The sequence below is a fragment of the Pyxicephalus adspersus genome, chromosome 4 (genome assembly GCF_032062135.1).
Source record: "Pyxicephalus adspersus chromosome 4, UCB_Pads_2.0, whole genome shotgun sequence".
NCBI lineage: Eukaryota > Metazoa > Chordata > Amphibia > Anura > Pyxicephalidae > Pyxicephalus > Pyxicephalus adspersus.
This window is the reverse complement of record NC_092861.1, coordinates 99,013,673-99,025,303: the sequence shown is the minus strand read 5'-3', so window position 1 is coordinate 99,025,303 and position 11,631 is coordinate 99,013,673. Positions and strand designations below refer to the sequence as shown.

At 38.2% G+C, this 11,631-nt stretch overlaps 1 protein-coding gene and 1 long non-coding RNA gene across 5 annotated transcripts in view; one reads left to right on the top strand and one right to left on the bottom strand.

Moving 5' to 3' along the window:
• LOC140330106 (uncharacterized) overlaps positions 1 to 11,631 on the bottom strand; it is a 690,842-nt gene that overhangs the window by 71,403 nt on the left and 607,808 nt on the right. The gene's annotated exons all lie outside the window — the stretch shown is intronic.
• HNRNPLL (heterogeneous nuclear ribonucleoprotein L like) overlaps positions 1 to 11,631 on the top strand; it is a 125,128-nt gene that overhangs the window by 25,075 nt on the left and 88,422 nt on the right. For all 4 annotated transcript variants that reach the window (XM_072409122.1, XM_072409123.1, XM_072409120.1 and 1 more), the window contains exons 2-3: positions 9,751 to 9,869; positions 10,332 to 10,569. In XM_072409122.1, coding sequence (XP_072265223.1) covers positions 9,751 to 9,869; positions 10,332 to 10,569 — 357 coding nt within the window. The remainder of the gene's footprint in view (positions 1 to 9,750; positions 9,870 to 10,331; positions 10,570 to 11,631) is intronic.

Sequence of the window (11,631 nt, the reverse complement as noted above, 5' to 3'; positions counted from 1 at the left end):
TTTTGCTGTCGAATGCAGCAAAATTCGGTTCGGGTATACCCGAATTCGAACAGCCATATTCGGGTCGAATATAGGGACAACCCGAATTCGAACATCAACACTATTAAAGATTCTAATTGACCTGTAAAGGACTGTAGATACGCACAGAACAGAGAGCAGGTATCCGCTAATTAATTGCTATGATCTCACTATTGAGCTTAACAGATCCTCCTTAATCACGCAGCTGAAATCTAATCGCCTTAATTGGCAGATTCGCGACCCCTATTGCTGAGCGATGACCAGACTGATACTTCCCCCTATGATGTAGCAGTTCGCATAAAGGGTTTACTACCGGAAACACCACCACAGGTTAAAGCTATAAGCACTGGTAACTCAGGATCATCCTCTTCACAGGAAGAATTTAGACTTTGATTCCTACTTGGACAAAATGGAACTCTCAACAGTAAAGTGACTTTGCAAAATAAATGTCCAGAAAATGTCCAAATAAAGAGATTTTAGCAGGAGTTTTTTTTTAATGAATTAAAAGAGGTAGAAAAGTATGATGATCGCTCATTGAAACTGACAGTAGAAGAAGCCATCCTTGTTTATTATGTGGCTGGAACCGTAACAGCAATGCCACCCACCCAAGTCAGGGTTGAAAGACTACTTTCAGCTCTAAAAATAATCAAGTCAGATTTAAGAGCTTCTATGAAAGAGGATCTGGCAGAAGCAAATCTGTTTCTTAGAACAAACACTACATTGAGTTAGTTTTGGATTGCATTTACCAACTATTCTACTCCACAACTATATTCCAAGTTTAATATATAAACTGTTTTAGGTTTTCCAGTTTTTGTTTTAAAACCACCAAAGGATGTGGTTCATTTTTTTTAAACGTAAATATGGTAAAGTTCCTGTTCCTGATTTTTATGCATGGTATGCTAATACTTTATAGCCACTTGATAAAAACAATAAAAAAACCTTATTGTTTTCATTTTTTTGTCTTTTGTTTAAACTGGCCAATACAGTAGCGTGTCAGCTTCCTAGCCAGTAGTTCTGTGGTTAAATGGTGTGTATGTTGCCTTCCTTCAATCAACTTGGAAAATACATTAGCACATTACAGGGTTTCTCATTTTATCTTCACACTTTTGCATTCAAACTTCACAAAAAATTTTAGACCCCCTAATTATTCATAAATCAATACATTTATTGTAAAGTTTAATATAACACAATGTTTTTTACCATAAAAGTTTTTCTCAAAAAACAATAAATAAAATATGTAATTAATTAAATGGTTTAATAATCATTAGTGCTTTCTCCTTTTAGGTATTTAGGCAAAAAGCGAAATGTTTTTGTATATTAATTTGAGCAATCCTGCTTGCCTATTGTTAAAAATACCCTATTGATGCTTTCTAATAAAGCACCCGAATTAATTAGCTTATTTCTTCTTACTACTTCTTTCCATTTAGAGAACATGTGCTCAACAGGATTAAAAAATGGAGAGGTGGTAAAAATGGGAATTGGTGTCCCTTACTTTCAACCAAGCTCTTTACCTGGTGTAAGCCCTGCAGGTCGTGCCGGCGCTGCTGCTCCTAATTGCAGGCACGGGCGCCGGGTCCTATCTTTCAGGTAGCGTAACCTCACCACCTGTGTTCCATACCAGAGTTTCTATCCTGCTGGAGACTTGCACTGGTGTTTGAGCTGGTGTGGGTGTGTCTCTCTTCATCTATGAGGCAACACATACAAGCCCTCTGTTTCTACAGCCTATGGCTGGATTTCTGCAGGTATTTAAAGGTGTTTCCTACTACAGGAATTTGCCTGAGCAATCTCATGGTGTTAGCATGTTTAACTCTAAGTGCAAAGGTGCTTCTTCTGTCTGCCTTGCTGTGTACCGGATCTTGTTTACCGAACCCTTGGACTTTGCCTGATTGCCGCCTGACCCTGACCTCGGATTTTGTGTATGGACTCTTGCCTGATTGTCGCCTGACCTTGACCTCAAATCTTGTTCATGGACTTTGTCTGATTGCCACCTCTCCTACACATACACACCTCTCCTACTCTTGGCCACGCAAGCCCCCTCGGTGCTTGCACCGAATACCCTGACCCCTCTGGTCAGCTGCCACTGACCCGGGAATTGCTCTGGAGTGGCACCTGGCAGCTACCTTGCAGCCCAAGCCTATCCTCACTATCAGAGGCTTTAGTGAAGCATACCCTTTCAGTGGCACAGTGGGTCCACACCCGCGTGCATTACACCTGGCTAGTTTTATGAAAGGAGACATTATCCATAATTAGGATGGCATGCTGAACACTCTTTTCACTAAAAACATTCTAAACCTCATTAATAAAACTGCGGATTGCTTCTTGATTAAATGCTTGTGACTTAAAGCGTACCTATACTCACAAAATCAACTTTGGCTTATGGATAACATAAGCCAAAGTTATAAACACATGAATACTTTTTTTTTTCAGCTTGCTTTTATCTTTAAACATTAAAAACAAGTTCTGGCCACACCCCCTGGTCTCTCCACCGCCTAGGCAGTGAGGTGCAATCTGGGAAATGCCATCTGTGGTGGGAGTGTTTTTAATCCACTTCCACTCACTCCCACTGCCCTAATTATGCAGATTTGCCTGGGACTGTCACGTTGCTCTCACTGCAACTGCTTCGTCTGCAGCTGCTTCCTGCTTCTTTCAGCTTGTGAGCTCTGTGCAGAAGGAGGGGGAGTGGGTGGATGAGAAGGTCAGGAGAGGAAGAAAACGTAAACTTGCCAGTAACAAGCTGGCCACTTCTAAACACTTCAGAAATCATCATTATATATTGCATAGATACAAGCTGACCCAGCCCGTGCCACCAGGGAAGACTGACATTTTAGTGCAAGTAAGAACAGATTAATAATTGAAGGACTAGTTTTTGAGTATAGTGGAGGGTCCCATTTTTGTTCCTCAACAAATTGAATAATTTCCAGAACGCACTCAAAGGGGAGATCTTCCCCTTTTGGATTTCATTGAGATGTTAAAACCTACTTCATCAAGAAAGTAGATGTTTTTTCCTTCTTTGTTAGCAATAAGGTCAAGGATTTTGTTAGCATAGATAAGCTTTTCTTGAAAAGAGTGGGATTCATTGTGCCTTGCAGGAATTATAGTTAAAGTTAAAGTTATTTTTAATGACCATTGAAATTTGTCAATTCATCTATCTATTGTTGAAATAGATACAATAATTCCAAATTTGGCAAATAATTGATCCTTCATTTCCATGAGGCCTATTCTGCAATCTTCGGACATTAACTGGCGTAGCTCCCCCTTATGGGCTTCATCCAACTTTGAATTTCTCAGAACTCCTCTTAGTTATTTTTCCACTCTACTGAAAGATTTTTAGGTCTTAATAACTTTGGTTATGGTTGTACGATTACAACCCAAAACCATTGCTATCTGGTAGGCATCACTTCTATTCAGATAACTGTCTACCACTCTTTGACGTTCTGGCCATAAGGGTAAGTGCAAAACTAAATTTAAATCTAATAACTTTGAAGATAAAAAGACGAATAATATTGTTATGTTAAATCCCTGAAATAAAGGTATTTACTGTTAAAATTTTTAAGGTAAAAAACATAATAATTGACAAATTATCAATTTATTTTCATATATTTTTATTAATGTTTCTTGAGAAAAAATTATATGGTAAAAATATTGTTATATTTAATTTTATAATAAATGTATTGATTTTTGAATAATTAGCGGGTCTAAATTTTTTTGTGAAATTTGAATGCAAAAGTGTGAAGATAAAATGAGAAACCCTGTAAATTCAGAGGAGTCTGAGTTGGGGCTACCGAAAACTGAGGAGTCGAAGTCGAAGGATTTATCTACTGACTCCACAGCCCTGGTTACCAGTGCTGGATACCTTTTTTTTTTTTTTTATTTGGTTTATGCAACACCAATTTGAATCTAAGCCGGTGTTGCCAGCGAGTAAGTGGTGTGGGTGGCAGGCTCCCCAAGTCTCCTGTATGAGTACAATATCCTTGCAGAGAATGAACTTGAGTAGAGAAATGATGTGAACTATGTGATTTTATATGAGGCGGAATCATAAAATACATTATACACAAGGCTTTTTTCCTCATACCAACAGAAGACTATTATATCTACACAGATTGCCCCCAGGGGATCTCTGGTTTCAGGGCTTGTGACCAACTGATCAATGTTTTATCAGATGTTCAAATTTAGTTTAATGCCTGAAAAGGAAAAAGACTTTCTCACTGTGTCTAATTTACACCTTAACAGAAGTATCTGCATGGGAGATATATCAAGAAATCCACATTGTTGAGGGGGTTGGAACATTCTGTATCCTGTGTCTTTCATTTGTTCAAAGTGGTAATGAAGATCAAAGGGAATGGTTATCTGAGGAGGTGTGAGTTCCCAGAATATCAGAGTCATAAATTGTTTCACTAAGGATTTTTGATCTCTTCAAAACTCTAGTTTCTTTTCTGTACCTCCTACTTTACATTGTAGTTGCAGTTTCTTTAGAGGGTGTTTGGTCTTCCCAATATAGGAGGCACCGCATATGCATTGCAATCAATATAATAATGGGGTCTGTAATTGACACCATTTAATAGAACGATAGTTGGTTGCAGTGGCCACAGTTGAAGGTGCCATTGACCTTTTCAAGTGCTTGATTGCTTGTAAGTGTGGGTTGAAAGTGACTGGAGGCAAGGTGGTCTTTGAGTGATCATGGTTTCCTGTAGGTGACTGCAGGTCGTTTTCCAATGAATTTATTGATTTTAGGGTCTGAGGTTGATGTGGCAGTGTTGGGCTTAGTCTGGTACATAGGGTTATGATTTTCATTAAAGGATGTGATTAGGCGGGTCACTGGGGGAGGTTTAGTAGGTTTCTTTGATTTTTAAAAGTAGCTCCTCTTTATGCTGTTTAAGGGCTCTTTTATTTGAGTTTTTTTTTGAGTATCCTCTGAGTAACAATCTATCCTGTTGGAGTTTCGCTTCATGATTGAAGTCTGTGTATGTGGTGCAATTTCTTTTCAATCTTAAATATTGGCTGAAGGGGATCCTATTAATGAAGGCCCTGGGATGGGCGCTTCCCACTTGTAGGATAGTGTTCCCTGCAGTTTTTTTTACAGAAAAGTGTTGTTGTGATTTTTTTTTTTTTGTCTGTTATCAATTCTAAGGTACAAATCAAGAAAGGGTAATTGGATTTTATTAGATTCAATTGTGAATTTCAGATTGAATTCATTTATTTGCATATAATTCAAGAATTCCATCAAAAGAGATGGTGATCCTGTCCAAAAAATCAGGACATCAATGAAACGTTTCCATGTGATTATGTGTTTGGTGTATTTTTTAGTGTTAGGATCGGAAAAGAATGATTTCACCCATGTACCTAAGAATACATTTGCATAGGACCGTGCGCATCACATCCCCATTGTGACACCTTGCGTTTTGAAGGTATATTTTATCATCAAAGGTGAAAGTGTTTCTATTCAGGAAGTATGTAAGTAAATTGATGATGAAATTGGTGATTGGTTGATGTGGGGTATGGTTGATGAAGACAATTGGAGATCGTACGAATCTCTAGTGTGTGTGTGGGATATAGTTATAGAGAGATTCTACATCTAAAGTTACTATTGTGTCTGGAGGGACTATTATGTCCTGAGTGAGTTTTAAAACATCTATCGTGTCCTGTAAGTAGGATGGAAGATTTGTGACAAGTGGACATAAGTAAGTGTCCACGATTTTACTGGTGTTGGCTGATATTGAGCCTATACCAAAAACAATTTGGCGTCCAGTTGGACGCAACCGATTTTTGTGTATTTTAGGTAGTGCGTATAAGGTGGGTAAAATTGGGTGTTTGTTAGTTAGAAAGTCTTTCGTTTCCTTGTTAATCGTGTTGGCTGTATAGGCTTGCCAGATTATCTCATTATTACCTTATTATTTAGAATGTCATAACAAGAATACCAATGTTCCCTCCCTTGTCCGAGGGTTTGCTTTATATGCTTTTTTGGTTCTTTAAAAGTTTTAAAGCGTGTTGATGGGATCTTGAAATGTTAATTTCATGGAATTGTATACCAAGGTTAGTTTTTAGAATTTGCTCAGTAATTATGTCCACAAAAGTCTGTATGTGTGGATTTAGAGGGATTTGTGGAAAGCAATCAGACTTAGGTTTTCTAGATATACAGTAAGTGTTGTGGGGTCAGGGTCTGTTTTGGATATAGTGGACTCCACTTTTGGGGGATTTTTTTAATCAGTCTCCATTACTAATTGATAGAGATCTTTTAAACCTTTATTTTATCCAACTGTTTCTCAGTCATATCAATTTTGAGCCATTGTGGCTCCTTTAAGGCTGTGACATTATTTGCAATTTGTATTTTTTATTTAGTAAAAGTGTTTAGCAAATCCACTTTTTTCTTTATTCCCAGTTACCAAACCCCAAGGCATCCTTTAAGGTGCCTAAATGCTCAGAAATGATTATTTACAGTTAATGTACGTAAACTTTGCCTTACTTTCTTTTGAAATCTCTTTCATTTTGCTTTGTGTTTTGCAAATTTGATTTCCTTTTTATTATGGTTGTTGTTTGTTTGTTTTCTGTTTTTGAGCCACATAGTTTTTCATTTTAGCCTCTTAAACTTATTACCAATGTTTGTGTAGAACGGACTTGAAACATTCCTATTTCTGTTTGTGTTTTTGATGACAATATTCCCTCCCAGACCCAAGTCATGGAGAGCTGCCCTTAATAATGGAAAATTAGATGTCTTAAAATTGATTGTTTTTATCCTTCCTGTTTACAACTTACATTAATTTAACCTCCTTGCCGTTAAGCCCGACCTTCGTACGGGCAAAAAAAAAATGGCTACGATGGTTAACCCCGAGTTTTTTCCCATCCTTACTTACCTGGTCCCGCTGTGCTCATCCAGCGTCGTGTTCGTGTTCCAGCGTCGTCCTCCTTCGATCGTCGTCCGTCGATCTCCCTCTCCAGCGTCGGGTGCCAGCCGGACCGGTAAGAAGCCCGCGGGCTTCTTCCCTGGTCCCGCTGATCGTCCACGTTTTTCTTCTTCCAGCGCCGGATGATCTCTGAATCGAGAACCCGTCCGGCGGAGAAAAAAAAACCGGACGGCTCCTCCCTGCGTGCGTGATGACGTCGGCGCGTGTGCGGGAAATTCAAATTGAAACTCATTCATTCATTTTGTATTGGATTCAATACAAACTCCTGTATCCAATCCAATACAAAATAATTCAAATAATTACAGAGTATATAACTGGTAAATTCAAACTGTCATTTTGTATTGGATTGAATACAAACTCCCTATCCAATACAAAAAATAAAAAAAAATAAAATAAAAGTAAATAACTTGGAAATTCAAATTTATATTTTGTATTTGATTGGATACAAACTTGCGTATCCAATCAAATACAAAATAATATAAATTATTACAGAGTATATAACTGGTAAATTCAAACTGTCATTTTGTATTGGATTGAATACAAACTCCCTATCCAATCCAATACAAAAAATAAAAAAAAAAATAAAATAAAAGTAAATAACTTGGAAATTCAAATTTATATTTTGTATTTGATTGGATACAAACTTGCGTATCCAATCAAATACAAAATAATATAAATTAATACAAAGTACATAACTGGTAAATTCAAACGCTCATTTTGTATTGGATTGAATACAAACTCCCTATCCAATCCAATACAAAAAATAAAAAAAAATAAAATAAAAGTAAATAACTTGGAAATTCAAATTTATATTTTGTAACGCTCAGGTGGTTAAATCATGTGACGGTCACTTCAATCCAGATTTTGTTATAAACTGTGCATTTTTAGAAAAAAAAACTAGGTCCAGCAGAGTATCCTCTAGTTGAGGCTTCTATAAACTGTACTATAAAATTATCTTGTAATAAATTAATAAATGTTCACCCTGTTACTGTACTTGTAGTGCCACTACCCACTGTCACTTGAAAACAAGCCCTTGCAGGGGTGTCAAATTCAAATAACAAAAGGGGTGAAATCTAAAACATGGGCTAAGTCGGGGGCCGGACTTTTTCTAAAGATACATAGACCCTGATTTATGAAAGCTCTCCAAGGCTGGAGAGAATACACTTTCATCAGTGAAGCTGAGTGATCCAGCAAACCTGGGATGGATCTGGTCAAGGATTTAAAACATTTGCTAGCAAATAGCAAATGATTTTTAAAAATCCATTTCATGTTTTCTGGATCACCCAGTTCACTTCTGAAAGTGTATTCTCTCCAGCCTTGGAGAGCTTTCATAAATCAGGGCCATAGTCTTAGTAGAAGTAGAGATCCTTCCTCACCCTGAGACACCATACAGTTAGGTCCCATAAAAGAAACGCCAAAATGGGGTACTTAAAACAGTCTCCTTCAGTTGGCAAAGCTTTAACGAACTGCTTCATCAGACCCAGTTTCATGTGCAGAGGCAAGAATTTATTATTCTTTCTATCAACAAGTTGCTCATGTAGAATGTTTGGATCACCTGGTTTTAGGGCAGCTCTTGGAGGCCAATTCCTTTCCACCCAATGCCTCTCACGTCCTCTGCTGTCCCATATGCACAGATAACCGGGATGGATACTTGGTATATCCATGTTGCTGACCAAGAAGGAAGCATACCATTTTAAGGTCAACTCGGATAACCCAATTGTGTTGGTGATGTTGCAACAACTCAATGACTCTCTTCATGTCTGCATATTCTTCACAAAGAGAAACTGAATGACCAATGGGGACTGACCCAAATACTGTATCTCATACCATCCTCCTGCATTAATCATGTTCTGAAAAAAGGAACATGCTTGTCTTTGTGAAGCATAACCAAATATTTGCTTTCCCATCTTTTATTAAATTGTCTCACTTCTGCATCAACTTTTCTCTTGTTGGACATTTTGAGAGTGTTTGCTTTTTGTTCTTAGCAGCCTTTTCTGAGGTATACCTGACCTATCCTGGCCTATCTATATAAGGGGATTGGAGCCACTGACTGTGCTGAGGTGGAGGCCTGTGTCTCTGAGTCTGGATACATTGCTAATGTAGCATTTTAGTGAGATTCCATACCTGGAGCTGCACCAGCATACTACTGGCAGCAGGATCGGGACTCTGGCACAGTCTAATTTAGTGCTGGGTCTTGGCAGGAGTGTGAACAAGCAACTGAGGGCCTTCTGCGTGCAGCGCAGGCACTTGTGTGGACCGCCATGCTTCTACCTAGCTTTCTGTAGCATTCTGGGATGGGGTCATTCTGCCTGAAGTGTGGTCATGCACTTGTGTGTACCATCCTGCTTCTACCTAGCTTTCTGGGACTGTGTCTTTCTGCCTGCAAATGTCAAGTGCTTGGATGCGGCTCAGTCACAGTGGGCCACATAAAACTGGCAGATGTGGGCTGGTGTTTGACACCTGTGCCTTAGAGTATAACTGAAGGCAGAAAAGATAGAAGGTTAGAAAAAATCAGCTGAAACTACACTTGTCTACTACCACACATAGCCTTGTGTTAAACTCTATAACTGGGCAAAGTGCTCCCTTCTCCCACACCTTCCTCCCATCGCCCTTTACCTAACCACTAGCCTGAAAAATAAAGAAAAAAAATCCATCCCTTAACTAAAAGCTTTGGTCAAATAATGGTCTGGTTTTCTGTATCTGTTTTTGTTTTTATTTATTTTTGTGAGATACATCACTCCTGCAGTGAGTGACCACCTCCTCCATTACTTTTTAATGTCATAATTTTTATATATTCATTTGCTCCTTCTCATTGTTTCTTTTTTTTTCTCAGGATGCTGGTGGAAACCATCACAAAGTATCAGTCTCTCCTGTGGTTCATGTAAGAGGGCTGTGTGAGTCTGTAGTAGAGGCCGATTTAATGGAGGCTCTTGCAAAGTTTGGAACAATATGGTAATTTGCATTTAGGTTTACACAACGAATTGTTGCTGTTTTATCTTTGCCTGGATAGGTATGTGCATGTTTTGTTAAAACTACAAGTACAGAAAATGCCTGTTAGTTGTGCACAAATCCAGTAAGCTCCTGATGTCCTGCTGTGCCAGTGCTTCTGATAAATTGGTACCCAAGTAGTTTTTTAAGCTTTGTCCAGTTTTTTTTCTGTGTGTGTTTTGCCAAATGTTCTACTCATTTAATAAATCAACCCAATTGTCACTCCTTTCCTTTGAAACAGGAAAAAGGCAGAATACAGTTATCTTGGGGAAAATGCTTAATGTAAAAAAAAAAAAAAAAAAAAAAAAAAAATTTTTTTTTTTAGCTGGGTTGATATTGTACAGATTATCACATGCAGATCTCAGATTTTCTCAACAGATTGGGAATTTTCAGTTTGTCAACAACTAACTTTTGTTTCCTGTGCAGTTATGTCATGATGATGCCCTTTAAACGTCAAGCCTTGGTAGAGTTTGAAAATACAGAGTTTTCTAAGAAATGTGTTACTTTTGCTACTACTGAACCTGTGTATATAGCAGGACAACAAGCCTTCTTTAATTTCTCTACAAGCAAGCGAATCACTCGTCCAGCAAACACTGAAGATCCTTTCGGTGGAAATAAAGTTCTTCTACTATCCATTCAGAATCCTTTATATCCAATCACAGTAGTAAGTCTGCTTTCATGCTCTAATTGGGCTCCATGTGAAAACTGGTTGCAAAGTGCTTACACTAATGTAAAATGTTAAAAATGTATTCATAAGTAGCAAATTGTGGGTATATAAATATGTGAGCTACAGCTGGCCAACCATGATATATATGTATTATGGAATTATCTCACAACCTAATGGAAACATAAAATGTAGTCCTTGTTAAGGCTTAGTCTACACAGACATTTTCCCCAGCGTTTAATGTGGGAAAACGCGGGTAAACGCGTCTATTGATTTCAGTAGGGGCATTTTCCCAAGTTTTTCAGCAATTTCCAGCGTTTATAAGTGTTTGAAACTTAAACACTGGAAAACGCAGCATAGATGTTTTCAAGCGGTGTAAAGGCAAGCTTTAAAATGCTAGTAAAAGTGCATTAAAATGCATTTAGACATGGTAGGAACGTTTACATGTGTTTTTAAAACCACACAGCAAAGTGCTCCTTGTTACTTAAGCCACAGGTATCTAGTAACCTCTATTAATGTAACGGTGTTCTAGCTACCCCACATACTTTGTTCCAACTTACAAATGCCTGGCTTGTGAGAATGTCCAATTGTTCAATGTTTTTGTATTATGCCCAAACTGTTCAGTGCTGTGTATTTTAATCCAACTGCCTAGTGTTTCATGTTTTATTAGTGTATTGTATTCAATGTGGCTTGAGTCACATTAGCAGTAAAAAACTGCAATTTACCCCTCTTAGTGACTACTAGGCAACTGCTTGTGCAATTTACCCCTCTGAGTGACTACTAGGCATCTGCTTGGCACCTGGGATTGGTAATAGGCGGTAAGTGCTGGGCTTTTTCAGGCCTAGCAGTTTTTCCAGCAACAGTGGTTCCTGGTGAGAGGAAATGGGTAAACACAGCAAATGCAACCTAAAGCTACGTACACACTTCCAATAGTTATCGTTTGTAAACGAACGACGAACGATCCTGCATGATATCTGCGAACGATCGTACAGCACCGATCCTGTACATACAGATAACGACACGATCGTTCAAAGATATTGTACCCCCGTATATATATATATA